Genomic DNA, 24,769 nt, shown 5'->3' on the forward strand with positions numbered 1-24,769 from the left:
TGTTTGTGTGTACCAGTGTGTATCAGTGAGCTAGCAGTACCTGTGTGTCTGTGTTTACCAGTGTGTATCAGTGAGTTAGCAGTACCTGTATGTCTGTGTGTACCAGGGTGTATCAGTGAGCTAGCAGTACCTGTGTGTCTGTGTGTACCAGTGTGTGTCAGTGAACTAACAGTACCTGTGTTTCTGTGTGTACCAGTGTGTATCAGTGATCTAGCAGTAGCTATGTGTCTGTGTGTACCAGTGTGTATCAGTGAGCTTGCAGTACCTGTGTGTACTAGTGCGTATCAGTGAGCTAGCAGTACCTGTGTGTACCACTGTGTATCAGTAAGCTAGCAGTTCCTGTGTGTACCTGTGTGTACCACTGTGTATTAGTGAGCTAGCAGTACCTGTGTGTACCACTGTGTATCAGTGATCTAGCAGTAGCTATGTGTCTGTGTGTACCAGTGTGTATCAGTGAGCTTGCAGTACCTGTGTGTACTAGTGCGTATCAGTGAGCTAGCAGTACCTGTGTGTACCACTGTGTATCAGTAAGCTAGCAGTTCCTGTGTGTACCTGTGTGTACCACTGTGTATTAGTGAGCTAGCAGTACCTGTGTGTACCACTGTGTAATAGTGAGCTAGCAGTACCTGTGTGTACCAGTGTGTATCAGTGAGCTAGCAGTACCTGTGTGTACCATCGTGTATCAGTAAGCTAGCAGTACCTGTGTGTACCTGTGTGTATCACTGTGTATCATTGTGCTAGCAGTACCTGTGTGTACCAGTGTGTATCATTGTGCTAGCAGTACCTGTGTGTACCATTGTGTATTAGGGAGCTAGCAGTAGCTGTGTGTACCACTGTGTATCAGTAAGCTAGCAGTACCTGTGTGTACCATCGTGTATCAATAAACTAGCAGTACCTGTGTGTATCACTGTGTATCATTGAGCTAGCAGTACCTGTGTGTACCATTGTGTATTAGGGAGCTAGCAGTACCTGTGTGTACCAGTGTGTATCAGTGAGCTTGCAGTACCTGTGTGTACCAGTGTGTATCAGTGAGCTAGCAGTACCTGTGTGTACCAGTGTGTATCAGTGAGCTAGCAGTACCTGTGTGTACCAGTGTGTATCAGTGAGCTAGCAGTACCTGTGCCAGCTGTGCCCCCTCACTCAGAGATATTTGCTATTATATAATATACTAAAGCTTGTGCCACTGCTTTAAACAGAGATTAGAAGAATATAATATACAGTATCTCCCAAAAGTACACCCCTCACATTTTTGTAAATATTTTATTATATCTTTTCATGTGACAACACTGAAGAAATTACACTTTGCTACAATGCAACGTAGTAAGTGTACAGCCTGTATACCCGTGTAAAGTTGCTGTCCCCTCCAATAACTAAACAAACAGCCATTAATGTCTAAACCATTGGCAACAAAAGTGAGTACACCCCTAAGTGGAAATGTCCAAATTGGGCCCAAAGTGTCAATATTTTGTGTGGCCACAAATATTTTCCAGCACTGCCTTAACTCTTTTGGGCATGGAATTCACCAGAGCTTCACAAGTTGCCACTAGAGTCCTCTTCCACTCCTCCATGACGACATCGCAGAGCTGGAGGATGTTAGAGACCTTGCTATTCCCCACCTTCAATTTGAGGATGCCCCACAGAGACTCAATAGGGTTTAGGTCTGGAGACATGCTTGGCCAGCCCATCACCTTTACCCCACTTGGAGGTGTGTTTAGGGTCATTATCCTGTTGGAATACTGCCCTGTGGCCCAGTCTCCAAAGGTAGGGGCTCTGCTTCAGTATATCACAGTACATGTTGGCATTCATGGTTCCCTCAATGAACTGTAGCTCCCTAATGCCGGCATCATCTTTAGAAGAGGCTTCCTTCTAGGACAACAGCCATGCAGTCGTCCTTTGTCTTTCTTGTGCATCATCTTTAGAAGAGGCTTCCTTTTAGGACAACAGCCATGCAGACCAATTTGATGCAGTGTGCGGCGTATGGTCTGAGCACTGACAGGCTGACCCCCCACCCCTTCAACCTCTGCAGCAATGCTGGCAGCACTCATACGTCTATATCCCTAAGACAACCTCTGGATATGACGCTGAGCATGTGCACTCAACTTTTTTGGTCAACCATGGCGAGGCCTGTTCTGAGTGGAACCTATCCTGTGAAACCGCTGTATGGTCTTGCCCACTGTGCTGCAGCTCAGTTTCAGGGTCTTGGAAATGTTCTTATAGCCTAAGCCATATTTATGTAGAGCAACATTTCTTTTTTACAGATCCTCAGAGTTCTCTACCATGAGGTGCCATGTTGAACTTCCAGTGACCAGTATGAGAGAGTGTGAGAGCGATAACACCAAATTTAACACACCTACTCCTCATTCCCACCTGAGACCTTGTAACACTAACGAGCCACATGACACTGGGGAGGGAAAATTACTAATTGGGCCCAATTTGGACATTTCCACTTAGGGGTGTACTCACTTTTGTTGCCAACGGTTTAGACATTAATGGCTGTGTGTTGAGTTATTTTGAGGGAACAGCAAATTTACACTGTTATACAGACTGTACACGCACTACTTTACATTGTAGCAAAGTGTCATTTCTTCAGTGTTGTCACACGAAAAGATATACTAAAATATTTACAAAAATGTGAGGTTTGTACTCACTTTTGTGAGATACTGTATATACGTTAATTAATTATGAATGAAAAATTACTAACAGGTAAATTACGAGTTATGCACGTTAAAGGATATTTAACGAACGCAACAAAAAAGTTGCATTATTTCACCCTCCATAGCGCTGCCATTACAAGTTTTGAAACAGCCGCCTTGTGCATGCGATATGGTTGCGTTGAGATCCATACAGCACAAAATACAAGCGCTGTTTTGACGTGCTTGTGCACGCTTTTTCTATAGACATCAACGGGGAGAGCGGATTGGAAAAAAACTAACACCTGAAGCGCGGAATGGCGATCGTTGTAACGCAACGCCATTGATGTCTTTGGGGGGAAAATGTTAAGTTTAAACCTAACACACTAACATAAACCCCAAGTTACAGGCTAAAATGTTTGCGGTATAGCTATACCGACAAGACTTGTAATGGCTGCATTACGGTTTTTACACTGAAATGGCCATTTGTTCAGCGTTAAAACCAAAACGCAAAACTCTTAATCTAGCTGTAAGTTAATAAGAAAAAAAAACACAAGCAGCACATTTCACTAAACCGGGACTGTGACATATAATCTCCTGGCAGCAAACAATACTTTTTATTTCAATACAAAATTAAAATACATTAAAATAACCCTAAAAGAAGGGCCCTGCTCCCTCCAATCGCAGCTACAGAAGACCGATTAATTCCCCAGCTACTACAGGAGCCACAACACCATCAGTGGCAGCCCCCACTACAGACACTGCAACAGCAATAATGGTGCGACCCACTTCCACCTACAGCAGTAGTGCTAGAAACAGATGTGGTTGGTGTGTTGTTCCAGTGGCTGGGACCAGCAGTGTTGGCGGTGGCGCCCCACCTCTCAGAAAGTGTTCTAGTTCTTCCTTTCTTGAATCTCAGCCACAGCTACCAGCTCAGACAAAAACTAGTAGTGTAACAACTGACAAAGTGTTTGGAATGTTAGGGTCATGACCTGTGGCCATTGTTACATGTAAATTATTTATTACTAAGTCTGACCCACTTAAAAATAAGTACCAGTGTAAGTACCACCAACATTGCTACTGTGACTAAATCACCGGAAGTGTCCATAGCCCCCTCCACTCGCCCAACCCACGCCTTCAGTGCCACAGCCTGATGAAACAGCAGTAATATTGCTGAGAAACGCGTTGCATTGTTTTTATTGTGTATTAAAGGAATTTACACTTTTAACCACAATCTCGCTCCTGGACTTGTATTTATTCACCATTTGAGATTACGTTTTCTACGCTTGTTGTGGTTTCCGAGGGGCCCTGCTGATTGGTCCACTTGATTCCAGCCCACGCTGGACGTGATCTGATGCCTCCCCCAGTCTTACGGGTGACTGTTTTAAGTCCTGTGTTGCCTAGAACGGCACTCCGGTTGTGTCGCCGGATCTGGTGAGTTGCCACCCTGTAGGGTCCGTTATTCTTGGATTTTGCCTACCTGTCTAGATCCTACTACTCGATGTTGGCGCCTCTTTTTTCCCTCTAGGTTTCATCTGATTTACAGCTTCAAAATGTGCAATATAGAGTAAAACAAAAATTTTAGTTAAAACAAAAATATCGGACAAAATTCATTTGAAATGAAAAGGACCAGTGATGAAAATGAAGCAAAAAGAGTTTTTTTTTTTTTTAATGAAACGAAAATTTTGAATGCTTCAAAAATGTTTCCTGTGCACATCCCTATTAAATATCATAAAAAGGATATTTAATATGATGTCAATTAGATAAAATCTAAAACAAAAGGACATAAATGACTGAATATAGATCTGCTTTGAATTGAAAACAACTTATTAAGATTATGAAAAAAAATAATAATTAGAATTGCATGCTCTGATCTGAATTATTAAAGTGATGGTAAACTCTCCTCTTTATAATGACAGATCCAGAATGTTAGCAGTATTTTAGATGGAGTTTAATTCATCAGTTGCAATGAAGATGCGCTATAACTTACTTTGTAATGTAGATATTAAATTCTAATACCCCGCATTCCAGCCGCCCACTTCAAAAGTCTTTTTATCTGTGAGTTAAAGGTTTGAACTGTTCTCCAATCAGTGCTCTCCTCTTAAAGGGACATAAATAAATGCTAGATAGAATGATGCATTCAAAGAAAAGATTAGTCTGAGAATAACATAGATGTATTTTTTAAAGTTTCATTTGTTGTTTAAATAGTGACAAAATAAGTGTAAAGTTTTAGTGTCTAAAATAATGGGAGCTGCCATGTTGTAACTTAGGTTACCTTCTCTTCTGTGACCACTTAGGGACAGTTAAATAATAAATATAGGTAACTAGAGTGTGCAGCCAATGGCTGTGTGGAATATAACAGTGTTCTACACCTCAATTTCTCACAGGAACTAAAAAGCTCACAATTTCAGAATGGAATTACAGGAAAAGCGAACATAATAAATAATGGAAGTATAATTCAAACCTTTATTTATATATATATAATTTATCATTTTATATTACCATCTGAAAATGGTTAATGTCCCTTTAAGGGACAGTCTACACCAGAATTTGTATTGTTTAAAAAGATAGATAATCCCATTATTACCCATTCCCTAGTTTTGCACAACCAACACAGTTATATAATTACACTTTTTACCTCTGTGATTACCTTGTATCTAAGCCTCTGCAATCTGCCCCCTTATTTCAGTTCTTTTGACAGACATCCATTTTTAGCCAATCAGAGCTGGCTCACCTGAACTCCACGTGGAGAGGCGGCCTTCAAGGTCTTAAAAATTAGCATATGAGCCTCCAAGGTTTAGCTTTCAACTAAGAATACCAAGAAAACAAATCAAAATTGGTGATAAAAGTAAATTGGAAAATTGTTTAAATTACTTTCTCTATCTGAATCTTGAAAGTTTATTTTGGACTAGACTGTCCTTTTAAGGCACTTTTGTTGTAGCTAGAACGCTGATTGGACAAAATTCAAACCTTTAGCTCACCGATAAATTGACTTTTGAAGTTTGGGGGTATTTCAATTTCATATTTACAATAAAAAGTAAGTTATCTTCATTACAACTGATGGATTTTAGTCACTCTTTCCCTTTCAGATACAGAACAAGAAAAAAGTACAGGCACTGCTGGAGGTTCCTTAAAACAATGATGCTTTATTTGAACAAAGTTTAAAAAGTAAACAGCTACATCCGCTGTGAAGAGTACTAATATAAAAAAGGTACAAAAAGGTAAGGTACAAGGCTGGGGTATTTAGACACGAAAAATGTCTGACTAGTTTCGAGTCCTCTCAGGACTCTTATTCATAGACATGTATGAATAGCTGTTTACTTTTTAAACTTTGTTCAAATAAAGCATCATTGTTTTAAGGAACCTCCAGCAGTGCCTGCACTTTTTTCTTGTTCTGTATCTTAATAGTGGCTGGGTTTCGCCACTGCTACGGCACTCCGTTGGTTCACCATGGAAAGACTACACTGAAACCGGCATCACTTCCGGTTACCTCGCCAGGCCCGCAGACGCTGCCAGGAACGCTGCTCTTCCATAGTTGCTAACTACCTAACACCACCACTGAGAAGGGAGCAGGATAATGTAACACTATCAGGTTGAAGTAGCTGCATTTTGGGTTTGAATGTCACAAGCCATAAGACAGAGTTTAGCACAGTATGTTTCATTTTGTTCTGTTGCTCTGCATTCATGCATTACGGTGGGCTATCTCCTTTTACATAGCTACAAGGGTTCTTTAGAAATAGCATTATACAGCTGAAGAGCTTTCCAAGCTATTTCCCTTACATAAGTGCAGCACTTTATACATCCCGTTCTACAATTATATTGCTTTCTGCAAATCGCACATCCCAGTTTTCTCTGCTAAACACAATATCTATTCACAAAACAAGTGAGCTTTTTATTTGCAGTAGAAAGGAAAAAGCTTCAGTACACATCATAAGCTATAAAAAGCTCACTTCCTTTTTGATTCCTACTTTTTGTTTCCATCTTGTCTGACAGGGTGAACTTTTTTTTTGTGAAACCCTTACACCTAGATTACAAGTTTTGCGGTAACAGCGGTGCGGTGCTAACGAACAGTTTTCCCTCACCGCTAACTTGCAGACAACGCTGGTATTACAGGTTTTTAGAAACCCGGCGTTAGCCGCGGAAAATTTTGCTCCACATCTCACCTCAATACCAGCGCTGCTTACGTTAGCAGTGAGCTGGCTGAACGTGCTTGTGCACGATTTCCCCATAGTAATCAATGGGGGAGAGCCGGCTGAAAAAACCCCTGCAAAAAAGCAGCGTTCAGCTCTTAACGCAGCCCCATTGATTCCTATGGGGAAATACATTTTATGTCTACACCAAACACCCTAACATGAACCCCGAGTCTAAACACCCCTAATCTTACACTTATTAACCCCTAATCTGCCGTCCCCAACATTGCCGATACCTACATTATATTATTAACCTCTAATCTGCCGCTCCGGACACCGCCGCCACCTACATTATATTTATTAACCCCTAATCTGCTGCCCCCAACATCGCCGATATATATAATGTTGCTGCCACCTACCTACACTTATTAATCCCTAATCTGCCGCCCACAACGTTGCCGCCACTATATTAAAGTTCTTAAGCCCTAAACCTAAGTCTAACCCTAACCCCCTAACTTAAAGGGACACTGTACCCAAAAAATTTATTTTGTGATTCAGATTGAGCATGAAATTTTAAGCAAATTTCTAATTTACTCCTATTATCAAATTTTCTTCATTCTCTTGGTATCTTTATTTGAAATGCAAGAATGTAAGTTTAGATGCCGGCCCATTTTTGGTGAACAACCTGGGTTGTCCTTGCTGATTGGTGGATAAATTCATCCACCAATAAAAAAGTGCTGTCCAGAGTACTGAAACCAAAAAAAGCTTAGATGCCTTCTTTTTCAAATAATGATAGCAAGAGAACGAAGAAAAATTGATAATAGGAGTAAATTAGAAAGTTGCTTAAAATTGCATGCTCTTTCTGAATTACAAAAGAAAAAATTTGGGTTCAGTGTCCCTTTAACCCCTTAATGACAAGTGACGTACCAGGTACGTCCTGCAAAAACTTGCAGTTAGTGACAATGGACGTACCTGGTACGTCACTTGTCTAAGAGAGTGCTGGAAGCGATCGCAATCGCTTCCAGCAGCTCTCAGGGTATTGCAGTGATGCCTCGATATTGAGGCATCCTGCAATACCCTTAGAAAGCATCCGATGCAGAGAGAGCCACTCTGTGGCCCTCTCTGCACCGGTAGCGATGCGGCCGGTTCGTTGGTGGGTGGGAGCGCAACTGGGAGGCGGGTGGGCGGCCCATCGCTACCCGGCATCCGGCTCCTGTAAGTGCAATGTGCACGCCGGGTGCCGGGAGCGTGCGGGGGCGCGCATGCGCGTGCGCGTGCGCGCGCGGGTGCGCGCGCACGCGCGCGATTACCTACCCACACTGACACCAATGAGTGGGAAGAGGGGGGAAAATATATATATATGAGGATCTGGGAGGGGGAGGGGGTTGGGGTATTGTGGGGGGCTGCTACACTACAGAAAAAAATAAATTGGTAATAAAAAATAATAATAAAAACACTTTTTTGGGGGGCAAATTGGGTACTGGCAGACAGCTGCCAGTACCCAAGATGGCGGCAATTAGGTAGGGGAGAGCTTTAGATTGCTGGGGGGGGGATCATGGAGGTTGGGGCTAAGGCAGGAGTCCATCACAGCTAAAACATTTTATTTTTTTTTATTAAAAAAAATAAAAACTCCTTTTATTTAGTACTGGCAGACTTTCTGCCAGTACTTAAGATGGCGGGGACAATTGTGGGGTGGGGGAGGGAAGAGAACTGTTTGGGAGGGATCAGGGGGTGGGATGTGTCAGGTGGGAGGCTGATCTCTACCCTAAAGCTAAAATTAACCCTGCAAGCTCCCTACAAGCTACCTAATTTAACCCCTTAACTGCTGGGCATAATTTACGTGTGGTGCGCAGCAGCATTTAGCGGCCTTCTACTTACCAAAAAGCAACCCCAAAGCCATATAAGTCTGCTATTTCTGAACAAAGGGGATCTCAAAGAAGCATTTACAACCATTTGTGCCTTAATTGCAGAAGCTGTTTGTAAATAATTTCAGTGGGAAACCTAAAGTTTGTGACAAAATTTGTGAAAAAGTGAACTTTTTTTTTTATTTGATGACATTTGGCGGTGAAATGGTGGCATGAAATATACCAAAATGGGCCTAGATCAATACTTTGGGTTGTCTTCTAAAAAAAAATATATACATGTCAAGGGATATTCAGGTATTCCTGACAGATATCAGGGTTCCAATGTAACTAGCGCTAATTTTGAAAAAAAGTTGTTTGGAAATAGCAAAGTGCTACTTGTATTTATGGCCCTATAACTTGCAAAAAAAGTAAAGAACATGTAAACATTGGGTATTTCTAAACTCAGGACAAAATTTAGAAACTATTTAGCATAGGTGTTTTTTGGTGATTGTAGATGTGTAACAGATTTTGGGGGTCAAAGTTAGAAAAAGTGTGTTTTTTTCAATTTTTTCCTCATATTTTATATTTTTTTTATAGGAAATTATAAGATATGATGAAAATAATGGTATCCTTAGAAAGTCCATTTAATGGCGAGAAAAACGGTATATAATATGTATGGGTACAGTAAATGAGTAAGAGGAAAATTACAGCTAAACACAAACACTGCAGAAATGTAAAAATAGCCATTGTCATTAAGGGTAAGAAAATTGAAAAACGGTCCGGTCATTAAGGGGTTAAATATAATTTAAATAAATATAAATAAAACTACAATTAACTAAATTATTCCTATTTAACTAAATACTTACCTATAAAATAAACCCTAAGATAGCTACAATATAACTAATAATTACATTGTAGCTAGCTTAGGATTTATTTTTATTTTACAGGCAACTTTGTATTTATTTTAACTAGGTAGAATAGTTATTAAATAGTTATTAAATAGTTATTAACGATTTAATAGCTACCTAGTTAAAATAAAGATACATTTACCTGTAAAATAAAACCTAACCTAAGTTACAATTACACCTAACACTACACTATAATTAACCCCTTAAGGACCAGCGACGTACCCTGTATGTCGCTGGCCTTTTTTTGGGACTTGATTGTTTTATAGTGCGGTCTTGCCACCAGCGTTGAGCCTGCTCTATTGCACAAAGCCTGCTGGAGGGAGTGCATTAAAAGCGTGTTCTTGCTAGACTTGTGCTATTATGTCCTGAAAAAACCCTTAACGACCAGTGACATACAGGGTACATTGTGGTCATTAAGGGGTTAAATTAATTTCCTAAACTAAATACAATTAAATACAATTAAATACAATTATCTAAAGTATGAAAAAAAAACCACTAAATTACAGAAAATAATAAAATAATCACAAGTTTTTTAAACTAATTACAACTAATCTAATCCCCCTAATAAATAAAAAAAGCCCCCCAAAATAATAAAAAGCCCTACCCTATACTGAATTACAAATAGCCCTTAAAAGGGCCTTTTGCGGGGCATTGCCTCAAAGTAATCAGCTCTTTTACCTGTAAAAAAAAGTACAATACCCCCCAACATTAAAACCCACCACCCACACACTCAACCCTACTCTAAAACCCACCCAATACCCTCTTAACCCCTTAATGACCACAGCACTTTTCCATTTTCTGTCCGTTTGGGACCAAGGCTATTTTTACATTTTTGCGGTGTTTGTGTTTAGCTGTAATTTTCCTCTTGCTCATTTACTGTACCCACACATATTATATACCGTTTTTCTCGCCATTAAATGGACTTTCCAAAGATACCATTATTTTCATCATATCTTATAATTTATTGTAAAAAAAATTATAAAATATGAGAAAAAAATGGAAAAAACACACTTTTTCTAACTTTGACCCCCAAAATCTGTTACACATCTACAACCACCAAAAAACACCCATGCTAAATATTTTCTAAATTTTGTCCTGAGTTTAGAAATAACCAATGTTTACATGTTCTTTGCTTTTTTTGCAAGCTATAGGGCCATAAATACAAGTAGCACTTTGCTATTTCCAAACCATTTTATTCAAGATTAGCGCTAGTTACATTGGGACACTGATATCTTTCAGGAATACCTGAATATCCATTGACATGTATATATTTTTTTTTAGAAGACATCCCAAAGTATTGATCTAGGCCAATTTTGGTATATTTCATGCCACCATTTCACCGCCAAATGCGATCAAATACAAAAAATCGTTCACTTTTTCACAAACTTTCGGTTTCTCACTGAAATTATTTACAAACAGCTTGTGCAATTATGGCATAAATGGTTGTAAATTTTTCTCTGGGATCCCCTTTGTTCAGAAATAGCAGACATATATGGCTTTGGCATTGCTTTTTGGTAATTAGAAGGCCGCTAAATGCCGCTGCGCACCACACGTGTATTATGCCCAGCAGTGCAGGGGTTAATTAGGGAGCTTGTAGGGAGCTTGTAGGGTTAATTTTAGCTTTATTCTAGTGTAGCAGACAACCCAAAGTATTGATCTAGGCCCATTTTGGTATATTTCATGCCACCATTTCACCGCCAAATGCGATCAAATAAAAAAAAAAGTTCCCTTTTTCACAAACTTTTTGTTTCTCACTGAAATTATTTACAAACAGCTTGTGCAATTATGACATAAATGGTTGTAAATTTTTCTCTGTGATCCCCTTTGTTCAGAAATAGCAGACACATATGGCTTTGGCGTTGCTTTTTGGTACTTAGGCCGCTAAATGCGCATCACACGTATTATGGCTAGCAGTGAAGGGGTTAATTAGGTAGCTTGTAGGGAGCTTGCAGGGTTAATTTTAGCTTTAGTGTAGAGCTTAGCCTCCCACCTGAAACATCAGACCCCCTGATCCCTCCCAAACAGCTCTCTTCCCTCCCCCACCCCACAATTGTCCCCGCCATCTTAAGTACTGGCAGAAACTGCCAGTACTAAAATAAAAGCTATATTTGGGCTTTTTTTTTTAAAAAAGAAAAGGCATATTTACATATGCTGCTCTGTAGGACCCCCCTTTAGCCCCCAAACTGACTGATCCCCCACCAAACAGCTCTCTAACTCTCCCCCTGTCTTAATGGCCGCCATCTTGGGTACTGGCAGCTGTCTGCCAGTACCCAGTTTAGAATAAAATTGGTGATTTTTAAATTTTTCCCCTTTTCTGTAGTGTAGCACCCTGCCCCACCAAAAACCAACCCCCCACCCCCTCCTAGATACCATCGATTTATATATTTTTTGCCATAAATATACCCCTTTCTCAAACTTTTAAACAGTTATATTTTCTGTAGTGTAGCGTTCCCACCCGCTCCCGCCCCGTGCCCGCGCCCCGCCCGCCGCCCCCGTGCACGCGCGCGCGCGCCCGTGCGCGCCCCCATCGGCTCTGCCCCCGATCCCGCCCCCCTCTACATTACCCGGCCCATCGATGGCCGCCCACCCGCCTCCCAAGTCGGCTCCCACCCACCAACGATACCGGCCATCGATGTCCGGTGCAGAGAGGGCCACAGAGTGGCTCTCTCTGCATCGGATGGCCATCTAGCGTTATTGCAGGATGCCTCCATATCGAGGCATCACTGCAATAACCGGAAAGCAGCTGGAAGCGAGCAGGATCGCTTCCAGCTGCTTTCCACACCGAGGACGTGCAGGGTACGTCCTCAGGCATTAACTGCCTTTTTTTTGAGGACGTGCCCTGCACGTCCTCGGTCATTAAGGGGTTAATAAAACCTAACAATAACCCCTTGAAGATCACCCTACCTTGAGAAGTCTTTACTCAACCGGGCCGAAGTCATCAACGAAGCCGGGCGAAGTGGTCCTCCAGACGGGCAGAAGTCTTCATCCAAGCCGGGAAGAAGAGGTCCTTCAGACGGGCAGAAGTCTTCATCCAGGTGGCATCTTCTATCTTCATCCATCCGGCGCGGAGCGGCTCCATCTTCAAGACATCCGACGCGGAGCATCCTCTTCAAAAGACGTCCAACTGAAGAATGAAGGTTCCTTTAAATTACGTCATCCAAGATGGTGTCCCTTCAATACCGATTGGCTGATAGAATTCTATCGGCCAATTGGAATTAAGGTAAAAAAATTCCTATTGGCTGATGTAATCAGCCAATAGAATTGAGCTTGCATTCTATTGGCTGATCCAATCAGCCAATAGAATGTGAGCTCAATCCTATTGGCTGATTGGATCAGCCAATAGGATTGAACTTCAATCCTATTGGATGATTGCATCAGCCAATAGGATTTTTTCTACCTTAATTCCGATTGGCTGATAGAATTCTTGGATGACATCATTTAAAGGAACCTTCATTCTTCAGTTGGACGTCGTTTGAAGAGGATGCTCTGCATCAGATGTCTTGAAGATGGAGCTGCTCCGTGCCGGATGGATGAAGATAGAAGAGGCCGCCTGGATGAAGACTTCTACCCGTCTGGAGGACCTTTTCTTCCCGGCTTGGATGAAGACTTCTGCCCGTCTGGAGGACCACTTCGCCCTGCTTCGTTGAGGAGTTCGGCCCAGTTGGGTGAAGACTTCTCAAGGTAGGGTGATCTTCAAGGGGTTAGTGTTAGGTTTTATTAAGGGGGTATTGGGTGGGTTTTAGAGTAGGGTTGGGTGTGTGGGTGGTGAGTTTTAATGTTGGGGGGTATTGTACTTTTTTTTACAGGTAAATGAGCTGATTACTTTGGGGCAATGCCCCGCAAAAGGCCCTTTTAAAGGCTATTTGTAATTTAGTGTAGGGTAGGGCTTTTTTATTTTGGGGGGCTTTTTTATTTTGTTAGTGGGATTAGAGTAGATGTAATTAGTTTAAAATTCTTGTAATTATTTTATTATTTTCTGTAATTTAGTGTTTGTTTTTCTTCGTACTTAAGATAATTTTTTTAAATTGTAATTAATTGTATTTAGTTTAGGTAATTAATTTAATTATAGTGTAATGTTAGGTGTAATTGTAACATAGGTTAGGTTTTATTTTACAGGTAAATTTGTCTTTATTTTAGCTAGGTAGTTATTAAATAGTTATTAACTATTTAATAACTATTGTACCTAGTTAAAATAAATACAAAGTTGCCTGTAAAATAAAAATAAACCCTAAACTAGATACAATGTAATTATTAGTTATATTGTAGCTATCTTAGGGTTTATTTTACAGGTAAGTATTTAGTTTTAAATAGGAATAATTTAGTTAATGATAGTAATTTTATTTAGATTTATTAAAATTATATTTAAGTTAGGGGGTGTTAGGTTTAGGGTTAGACTTAGGTTTAGGGGTTAATAACTTTATTATAGTGGCGGCGACGTTGGGGGCAGCAGATTAGGGGTTAATAAATTTAGGTAGGTGACGGCGATGTTAGGGCAGGCAGATTAGGGGTTAATAATATTTAACTCGAGTTTTTGGCGATGTCGGAGTGCGGCGGTTTAGGGGTTAATATATTTATTATAGTGGTGGCGATGTCCGGTTAGGCAGATTAGGGGTTAAAACATTTTTTTTAGTGTTTGCAATGTGGGGGGGCCTCGGTTTAGGGGTTAATAGGTAGTTTATGGGTGTTAGTGTACTTTTAAGCACTTTAGTTAAGAGTTTTATGCTACGGCGTTGTAGTGTAAAACTCTTAACTACTGACTTTTAAATGCGGTACCAGTCTTGACAGGAGAGGGTCTACCGCTCACTTTTGGTTAGACTCGTAATACCGGCGCTATGCAAGTCCCATTGAAAATATAGGATACGCAATTGACGTAAGTGGATTTGCAGTATTTCCGAGTCTGGCCAAAAAAGTGAGCGGTGAGCCTGTCATTTCAAGACTCGTAATACCAGCGGCATTAAAAAGCAGCGTTGGGACCTCTCAATGCTGCTTTTTACCCCTAACGCACAACTCATAATCTAGCCATTAGTGTTTTACGGTTTCTAATCTATGGCACTTATGTTTGTGCAGAACTAATTTTGCTAAGTATTTCAACACGTCACTTCTCTAGTAGCAAAACACATCAACTAGTTTTCTCACTCAAAAGTCAAGATAATGAACCTGTATATGGAAAATGCCAAGGTCCAGAGAGGTTTGACAAATTACAGTATAATAAAAAATCTGAAAGGTCAGTTAATTAACAAGGGAAAGAGCAGAAAATAAGGAACACGTTGGATTTGGCTAGCTTATATATTTATCCACTTGTTGGAATATTCACAGATAAGAGGAAATTAAGTATAAGTGATATTTATCCTTCCAAGGAATCTGCAAAAAATACTTATGGCTTTTAAGGCCTATGGTTGAGTGGTGCTGGTTGAAAAAAACAGGTTTCTGACATTCTTTTTCATGGTGTTGGGACCATAAGATTGTTAGTGGGGAAAATGCCTGGTATCTGTGTCATTGTAACAGTAGAACCCAAACTTAACCCTAAACTGCAACACAAGGCGATATTGCTGCTGTTCTCATGATATTGCTATACTGGTATTGTGGCCCATGACAGCAGGGCAATATGGTGACCAAACAATAAAAACAATCTTATTCAGCATATAAAGATATCTCTGCTTTTCTTCTTGAATCAAACATAAAGCAAGATGGCTTAAAACATTTGGCACACATCACAGTCTACAGATCCAACATTAAGGTTTATAGGACAGATATCAATATGTGAGTCTTAATGATGCAGATTTCAGCCTATCTGCTGCAAATGGAATAAAATGGCTAGGGATGCTATTAATTATTCAGAACTTCCGAGCAATGGCAAGACTACATACAGAAAGTAAGCCTTATGTTCTCCTGTGGGATTTATCTGTAGTTTCCTCCATCTGTTGTGATTGGCTAGTATTTAAGCAACTTTTATTTTGTTCTCCATCAGGATAAATCAGTAATGAGACTGATATTTGGTTTCCGTTCAAATGTAATCAAAAAGTTCTGATAGCACAATAGCTGTGACTTCTTTTTCTGCTGATCTAAAGTCATCTGCAGCAGTGGCAGTTTATGGATGTTTTAAAGCACTCACATTCATTTCTGTTGCACTACAACACTTGAAGTTGCAAAATGCAAAGTATTTAAAAGGTGTCCAGTACTTTATAAAGAGCAAGGGGAGTGGTAACAGAGGGAGAATGATAATTAAAACAATTAAATAAAATGATAACAATAATAAAGTTAGGAATAGATATTGAAGGATGAAGCCCCCTGCACCCCTGATACTTAGCTTAGAGGTCAAGTTATTGCACCTGTAAATGTTATTAGCTAGAACCATCACTTATGATCTTAAAGGGACAGTCTAGTCAAAATTAAACTTTCATGATTCAGATAGAGCAGGCAATTTTAAGCAACTTTCTAATTTACTCCTATTATCAATTTTTCTTCGTTCTATTGGTATGTTTATTTCAATGTAAGCTTAGGAACCGGACCATTTTTGGTTCAATACCTGGGTAGCGCTTGCTGATTAATGGTTACATTTAGACACCAATCAGAAAGTGCTACCCAGGTTCTGAACCAAAAATGGGCCAGCTCCTATGCTTACATTCCTGCTTTTTCAAATAAAGATTCCAAAAGAATGGGAAAAAAAATTGATAATAGGAGTAAATTAAAAAGTTGATTAAAATTCCCTGCTCTATCTGAATCATGAAAGTTAATTTTGACTAGACTATTCCTTTAATGCTATTTCTACGAGCACATTCTTTATTTACATACGATGGTGGTTTTATGGTGTGCACGTGTAGCACCCATGTTGAGTAGTGACGTGATCCATATATAATGTGTGTTGTGTCTTTCAAATCCCCCCCCCCCCCCAGAATATTAAGTTCTAAAACCGTCCACCACTGTTTTCATAGTATCATAATATAACACTTCTGCAATAGATTTTTTTTCCCCTTAACACCTGTGTGCTAAGCTGGTTTTGGGTTTTTTGTTGCAGTTCACATTTAAACCCTTTTAGAAGTAAAGTTTGTGCAAATAAACTATACAAACTATATATTGTTTTTTTCCAGCAGGCAGATTCAAAATATATATTATATATAATCCTTTTTTTTATTTTTATTTTATATTTTTTTTTAAACTTTTTTTATTTTTTACTGAACACCCCCAAGACTAAACCATTGGAAAGGGTAAACGATTACTTTTCCAATGGTGGGACTTGGGGGTCTGTAGCTGCAGCTAAGCAGCATGCCCCCCTCTCCCTATAACTGACAGTTGTCAATTTTAAATAAAGTTGCACAGTGACGTCATTGCCATCTACGCCGGGTGGAAGTAGATGGAGGTCCCCAGAACTCCACGAAGGTGGGGGAGTGCTAGTGACGGCTCTGAGCCGTCGTTAGCACCTGAGAGGGAAACTTTGCGACGGCTCAGAGCCGTTGTTAACACTCAAGGGGTTAAAGCTGTGCTATGAAAGTTATGACATTTATAGGTGTAAAATTGAAAATAAATGAAATACTGAAAATTATTTTGTTTTTTATTGTTTTCCACGTATTTGCTTATCACTGCCTTTAGATGTCTAGCATTATTACTGGATACCATGGTTAGCGAAGAAACAGGGAAACACTTTTTTATCTGGAGTAATTTTATTTTCATGACTCATTCCCTTGACAGTTTTCTATTAATAATAACAGGGTTTTTTAAGATATGAGCACTAGACCAGATGATCATTTTTATACAGTACAAGGGGGTATGGGAGAGTTTACGTCTTAAGGAATTAGTTCATCTGCTGAATACTGCTATGGGAAAATGAAATCATTACAGATAAGAACACATTGAAAAAGGTTTTCTGCAAATATTGTTTTGCTACATTTTCCCATTTGTCCCCTTGAGTTAATCAGAAATTAATCATACAGAATAAATTATACTACACGGATTTGATCATTTTCACTGCAAATTGTCTTTTAGTAAATTCATATATTTTTTTAATTTAGGGTCTCCGTACCGAGATGAGATAACCCTTGCAATTCTTCAGCTTCAAGAAAACAACCACCTGGAAATACTGAAGCGGAAGTGGTGGGAAGGAGGCAAGTGTCCCAGAGAGGAAGATCATCGCGCCAAAGGTCAGCTTTTTTTCTAATCATGTTCTATAAATCTCTGCATCATCATGAACTTTGCCATTTCAACGTATTCCCGTTGATTGACACGTATGTCTCTCATTTATATGTTTTTTTCTCATCTTCTCTCCAAGGCCTGATATTAAAAACCTCGCCACTCAGGTGAGATATTCTAAGAAGTCTCGTAGGTATGGCGAGGCCCATAAATTTATTTAGAAACGCTAATTTTTAACTTGAGAAATGTTTATGTTGCTATCTAGTGTTCTTTATGTGAAACAGAGACTCCTACATTACAATAAAAGGTCTAAAAAAATCTCAAAGATTTAGTGGGATTTCTCTCCGTGCCGGCGAGGTTTTGAATGTCAGGCTCCCAGACTGTATACACAAATTAGAAACACATTAAATGAGAAACAAGATTTTTTTTTTTTGCCCATATGCCACAACAATCCAGTAACAATTTCTAGTTCCTCTGTCTACCTCACCAAATTTATTTTGTTACATCCTCTGTATATTTAATGAGACACAAAACCCAATTTTTTCTTTCATGATTCAGATAGATCATGCATATTTAAGCAACTTTCTAATTTATTCCTATTATCAATTTTTCTTCATTCTCTTGCTATTTTTATTTGAAAAAGCAGGAATGTAAGCATAGGAGCCGGTGTTCTAAAATTTTTCTTGACGCATAAGAATGCAGGACTCGCGTCACTTCCAGTGACGTGGCATCAGCTGTTGGAGGCGTGTGGCACTCACTGCACATGCGCAAGCGACCCAAACTTGCAAAATCAGCTGTTTCAGTGGAAGCAAAGGGTCGAGGATTTATATGGGCATTAGCCGTCATTGTGCATGCGCTCCTGAAACTCACCGTGCATGCGCACGCGGCCCGACTTCTCACGATCAACTGAATACGCTTCATCAGAGGGTCCAGGATTTCTACAGGCAGGTTGCCTTCAGTGTGCATGCGGGCTGACGTGCAATGAAAAAAATAAAACAAATTTAAAAAAAATATAAAAAAATATGTGAAGCCCAAATGTCAACAGTTAAAGTATAGGGCATATTCCATTAAAAAAAATAATGTACAGTGTCATGTGGCCCCACGAAATGTAACGGTTGTCTAGGGTCTACATAGAGTGATCAGACTTAAGGTTTATGGAATTAACCATTTACAGATTAAAATAAATTTATGTATTTACAAAATTATTTTTTGGAAGAACACAGTTTTTCTCCTACCAATTTTAACACTCCCATTTAATATATAGATATTCTCAATCTTTGTACATAGCTCTTTGATCCAGTAGAGAGGCGCACCACAGAGACAATCACTCCAGAGTAAAAGTAACTGTTAGTTTATTTCGGCACATCGTTAAAAGCATATAAAAGCATATAACAGGGCACACAGGCCCAAAAAGGCTCACAGGTAAAAACACAGCACAGGTGTGTCAGATAGTTACGCAGACATGTTTCGTGAGCATGCTCACTTGTTCACTGCACAAGTGAGCATGCTCACGAAACATGTCTGTGTAACTATCTGACACACCTGTGCTGTGTTTTTACCTGTGAGCCTTTTTGGGCCTGTGTGCCCTGTTATATGCTTTTAACGATGTGCCGAAATAAACTAACAGTTACTTTTACTCTGGAGTGATTGTCTTTGTGGTGCGCCTCTCTACTGGATCAATTTGTATTTACTTTTAAGTTGGCAGACTTAATTTGGGGCCGCATAACAGGACTTTCCATATTTGCACCCACTCTCCATTGAGCCGACAGGAGGATTTGTTTCTCCACCCCCTGCAGCAATTACATTGGGAGTGAACCGAGCGCTACACACACAGAACCTCTTGTGTACTTTGTACATAGCTCCCCTAGGTTTCTGATTAGTGAAATAATTTAGCAAATACATAAATGGTTAATTACATAAACCTTAGGTCTGATCACTCTATGTAGACCCTAGACAACCGTTACATTTCGTGGGGCCACATAACACTAACAGGCCCATTTATCAAAGGTCTTGCGGACCTGATCCGACACTGCGGATCAGGTCCGCAAGACCTCGCTAAATGCGGAGAGCAATACGCTCTCCGCATTTAACATTGCACCAGCAGCTCACAAGAGCTGCTGGTGCAACGCCGCCCCCTGCTGACTCGCGGCCGCCAGCAGGGAGCTGTCAATCAACCCGATCGTATTCGATCGGGTTGATGTCTGGCGATTCCTGTCCGCCTGTTCAGAGCAGGCGGACAGGGTTATGGAGCAGCGGTCTTTTGACCGCTGCTTCATAAGTTGTGTTTCTGGCGAGTCTGAAGACTCGCCAGAAACACGGCCCTTCAAGCTCCATACGGAGCTTGATAAATGGGCCTGTAAGAGCCGTAGAAATGGATTTTGCGAAACAAAAATGTTTCACAAAACTCATAACTAAAATGTCAAAAATCGCCAACACTATTTAAATATATTAACCCTTAACCGCCACTCCCCGACATCGCCGCCACTAATAACCCTATTAACCCCTAAATCTCCAGCCTCCCACATCGCCGCCACTAAATAAACCTATTAACCCCTAAACCTCCGGCCTCCCACATCGCTACCACTAAATAAACCTATTAACCCCTAAATCTCCAGCCTCCCACATCGCCACCACTAAATAAACCTATTAACCCCTAAACCTCTGGCCTCCCACATCGCTTTCACTAAATAAACCTATTAACCCCTAAACCTCTGGCCTCCCACATCGCAGCAACTAAATAAACTTATTAACCCCTAAATCTCCAGCCTTCCACATCGCCGCCACTAAATAAACCTATTAACCCCTAAACCTCCGGCCTCCCTCATCGCCACCACTAAATAAACCTATAAACCCCTAAACCGCCTAAAGCTATACATTTTCCTAACATAACTATTATAATAAACAGCCAATAGGATTTCAGTAGCTCTCACTCTATTGGATGATTTAAATTTGAAGAAGAAATAAACCAATAGGAATGCAAGGTACGCCATTTTGAAACGGCTACCTTGAATTCAACTTCAGTGTACGGCAGTGACCGTATTAAGAGGAAGCTCCGCGCAGGATGGCTTCCAGGATAGCTCTGCGCCGCCGGGATGAAGATAGAAGACGTCCCCGAGATGGATGAAGGTGTCGCCGCCTTGATGAAGATGGATGTCCGGACTTCAGGAACTGTAAGTAGATATTCTGGGATTAGTGTTAGGTTTTTTTGGGTGTTTTTTTTTTTTTAGATTAGGGCTTTGGGCTTTTGTAAAAGAGCTGAATGTCCTTTTAAGGGCAGTGAAAAAGAGTTGAATGCCCTTTTAAGGGCAATGCCCATACAAAACATGGGTAGCTTAGGTTTTTTTTTTTAGAGTGAGGTTTTTTTTATTTTGGGGGGTTGGTTGGGTGGTGGGTTTTACTGTTGGGGGGACTTTGTATTTTTTATACAGGTAAAAGAGCTGTCTAACTTAGGGCAATGCCCTACAAAAGGCCCTTTAAAGGTCTATTGGTAGTTTATTGTAGGCTAGTGGGTGTTTTTATTTTGGGGGTGGCTTTTTATTTTTATAGGGCTAATAGATTAGGTGTAATTGTTTTTATTTTTGATAATTTTGTTTTTTATTTTTCGTAATTTAGTGTTTATTATTTTTTGTAATTTTAGATTTTTTTTATTTTTTTCGTAGTGTTAGGTTTTTTAAATATGTAATTTAGATTTTTTAATTGGTAGTTTTTATTTTTATTTTATTATAATAGTTATGTTTAGGGGTTAATAGGTTTATTTAGTGGCGGCGATGTGGGTGTCAGGGTGCCAGGAATCAGACTGAGACGAGAAGTGCAAAAAATAATGAAAAGTCCACAAGTCAAATAACAAGTCAGGAGTCAAAACCAGAGCTGGTAGTCAGACGAGCCGAGTCAGGAGCCAAAGCGAGTAGTCAGACGAGCCGGAATCAGTAACAAGGAGAACAGCAGAGTCAGGAACAAGCCAGGGATCAGGAACCAGGAAGGACGTCAGTTAGCCAGGTAATACACAAGAACTCTCACAAACAGGTCTGAGACAACGCAAAGGCAAAGCATACTGAACAGAGGCCCTTTAAATAATAAGTGATGACATCACAATTCTGAGACTGCATTCTGTCTCACACGGATGATGCACACCAGTCTGGCCATAAAAGGAAGTGCATGAAATGAGCAGCATCCCCCACAATGCACCATAGTCAGCAAGAGAGGTGAGTAAAATGGCTGCCGTAGGTTTAGGGGTTAATAGGTTCATTTAGTGGCGGCGATGTGGGAGGCCGGAGCTTTAGGGGTTAATAACTTTTTTATAGGGTTGGCGATGTCAGGAAGCGGCGGAATAGGGGTTAATAACTGTATTATAGTGTCGGCGAAGTCGGGGAGCGGCGGAATAGGGGTTAATAACTTTATTATAGTGTTGGCGATGTCGGGGGCGGTGGATTAGGGGTGTTTAGACTTGGGGTTTATGTTAGGATGTTATGTTTAAACGTAAATTTTTATCCCCCATAGACATCATTGGGGTTGCGTTATGGAGATTTTTCATTCCGCAATCGCAGGTGTCGCAGGAGCTTAATGCCACCATATTGCACGCACAAGGAGGCTTTTCAGTAACTCATAATGGCAGCTCTATGGAGTATGAAATAGCGCAACTTTTTTGGCGTTAGTTTCGCACACTGATTAGAGCAAAACTCGGAATCTAGGTGATTGTGAATAAAATGCCAAAAAATGTATTTACATATTATTATTATTATTATTACTATCGGTTATTTGTAGAGCGCCAACAGATTCCACAGCTATATTATTAACTGGAATAAATTTTGCAAAAAAAATGCAAGCTTTAATCACTTTATAATGTGGATTTATATTTTATAAGTGATTATCATAGGAGGGAAAAATTTAATTTAAATAGTTAAATATAAGGGTTAATGGTTATTTATATTCACCATTTCCAGTATAGTACTGCTGCTGGAACTGACCTTAAAGGGATAGAAAATGCTTATAGTAAAAATGATTACTAATTTTAAGCGACATACACTCATATGTGAGGGCCAGTGCAGCAGCATTCTAACACCACAGTTAGCAGTATGACACAAAATAAGTCTTTGCACAATACACATCACTGCCAACTTGCTCTGGACATACATAGCAAAAGTGCGTATGCCGCTGAAACAGTAATGACTTTTACTTGATGCATTTTTGCTAATGGAAGAAAATTACAAAAATGCTTCTATTCAATTGTACACTTTCTGTCCCTTTAAAGGGACACGAAACCCACATTTTTTCTTTCATTATTCAGATAGAGAATGCAATTTTAAACAACTTTATAATTTACTTCTATTATCTAATTTGCTTCATTTTCTTGATATCCTTTGCTGAAAAGCATATCTAGATAGGCTCAGTAGCTGCTGATTGGTGGCTAAACATAGTTGCCTCATGTGATTGGCTCACCCATGTACATTGCTATTTCTTTAACAAACAATATCTAACGAATTAAGCAAATTAGATAATAGAAGTCAATTTGAATGTTGTTTAATATTGTATTCTCTATCTTAACCATTAAAGAAAACATTTGGATTTAATGTCCCTTTAAGTAACCTTTTTGTGTCTGTTACAAACACATTTTTGCAGAATTAAGAGTACAATAATAAAATATTGTTACAAATTAGAACATTTACTTTTTGCACTTTTATAATTTATATTATTTGTTTGGTGAAAAAATGAGTATTCTTGCAGCTGCTTTGAATACAATGAACTCTTATCTACTTCTTGCCTGAGTCCTTTTAAGGGCCGGGTGGTCTAAAAATCTCTGCTCTGGCAAGATTATCTAAGATGTCTCATCAGCACTGTGAGGTTCCTCAAATCATTTTTGGAAAGGCAAATTGTAGCTTAAGAGCTATTTATCTAGCTATGCAGGCTTCTGGATGTGAAAGAGTGGCACATACATTGCATTTTAGGCCTAGATTACAAGTGGAGCAATATTAATAGTGCAAGGCTTATATTGTGGGCCCACCTTCAGAATAGCGCACATTTTGGTATTACAAGTCCATGGTAAAATAGAAGTACCAGATAATGTTTAACGAGATAAACACTGCTCAAATTAGAAGTTGTGAGTTGTGTTATGCTCAAGCTTTTGCTGGACCACTTACTTTTAACTTGTTTGACCTCAAAAATAAAAGCCCTGTTGAATAACTTGAGAGGTGTTAGCATGCTATATCACTAATACTTGTAATCTACGCCAATATTTCCATGCTTCTCTATATTGTCTCCTTCAATTTTAGAACAGGAGGCTCAGGACAGAATCTGAATGGTCTGGGAGAAGTTGGGTGTTCACATGAGCAGGTTCTGAGCTGTCCCAGATTTCTTTTATAGAAACTTGATTATCAGAAAAAAATGCAAGTATAATGATAAATCATGCAAAACCTTTTCCCCCACATTATATTGTAATGAAGATGTTTCTCCTTTATATTCAGGACCTCAGGGACTGATGACCAAAAACTTGTTGGCAGGTAGAGAAATCATACAAAACAGGGCCGGACTGGAAAATCAGACCGGCCCTGGAAATTTGTATAGACCGGCCCTGCCATGCCCCCTCCAGCCAAGCTCCACCCCCCCAGGCCAGCCATGCCCCCTCCAGTCCAGCCCCAAATTTTATTCAACATAGGATCAAACTCCATCTATAAAGTCAATGTTTCGGCATGAAATACCAATGTATTTATTTATAAATGTGCATATTTACAACACTGAAATCTATACGCCAACATTTGAAATTATAAGTGATACAAACATACACCAATATCAATATACTATTTTAAAATCATCCTTATTCAGTGTACCTTATCCACTATGAATAATGTGTATAGCTTCTACTAATTACCCACCCAATCCATTTTAAGATACATATTGGGGAAATAATTGCGACCACTTTTCATACCTTGTTTAGATGAAAATATTCGGCGTTCTATGGCGCCAGGCATTCACTAATTCCATAATCACTATGTGTTAGAGCTTCAGAAATACCCACGATAATACCATTGGTAGTGACGTCATCATGATTGTTACAAAGGCAGAGTTTACGACTGTTATACAGACACAGCAATTGCAGATGGTCTAATTATTTAACCCAATATGCGCGGATCTGTAAGGAA

At 39.7% G+C, this 24,769-nt stretch overlaps 1 protein-coding gene across 1 annotated transcript in view; it reads left to right on the plus strand.

The window, feature by feature from the left end:
* The window catches only part of GRIK5 (glutamate ionotropic receptor kainate type subunit 5), a 387,182-nt gene that overhangs the window by 345,647 nt on the left and 16,766 nt on the right, over nucleotides 1-24,769 (plus strand). The window contains exon 17 of the mRNA XM_053691035.1: nucleotides 17,519-17,647. Within this exon, the coding sequence (XP_053547010.1) occupies nucleotides 17,519-17,647 (129 nt within the window). The remainder of the gene's footprint in view (nucleotides 1-17,518; nucleotides 17,648-24,769) is intronic.

Source organism: Bombina bombina, chromosome 8, assembly GCF_027579735.1.
Source record: "Bombina bombina isolate aBomBom1 chromosome 8, aBomBom1.pri, whole genome shotgun sequence".
In the NCBI taxonomy this organism is placed as follows: Eukaryota; Metazoa; Chordata; class Amphibia; order Anura; family Bombinatoridae; genus Bombina; species Bombina bombina.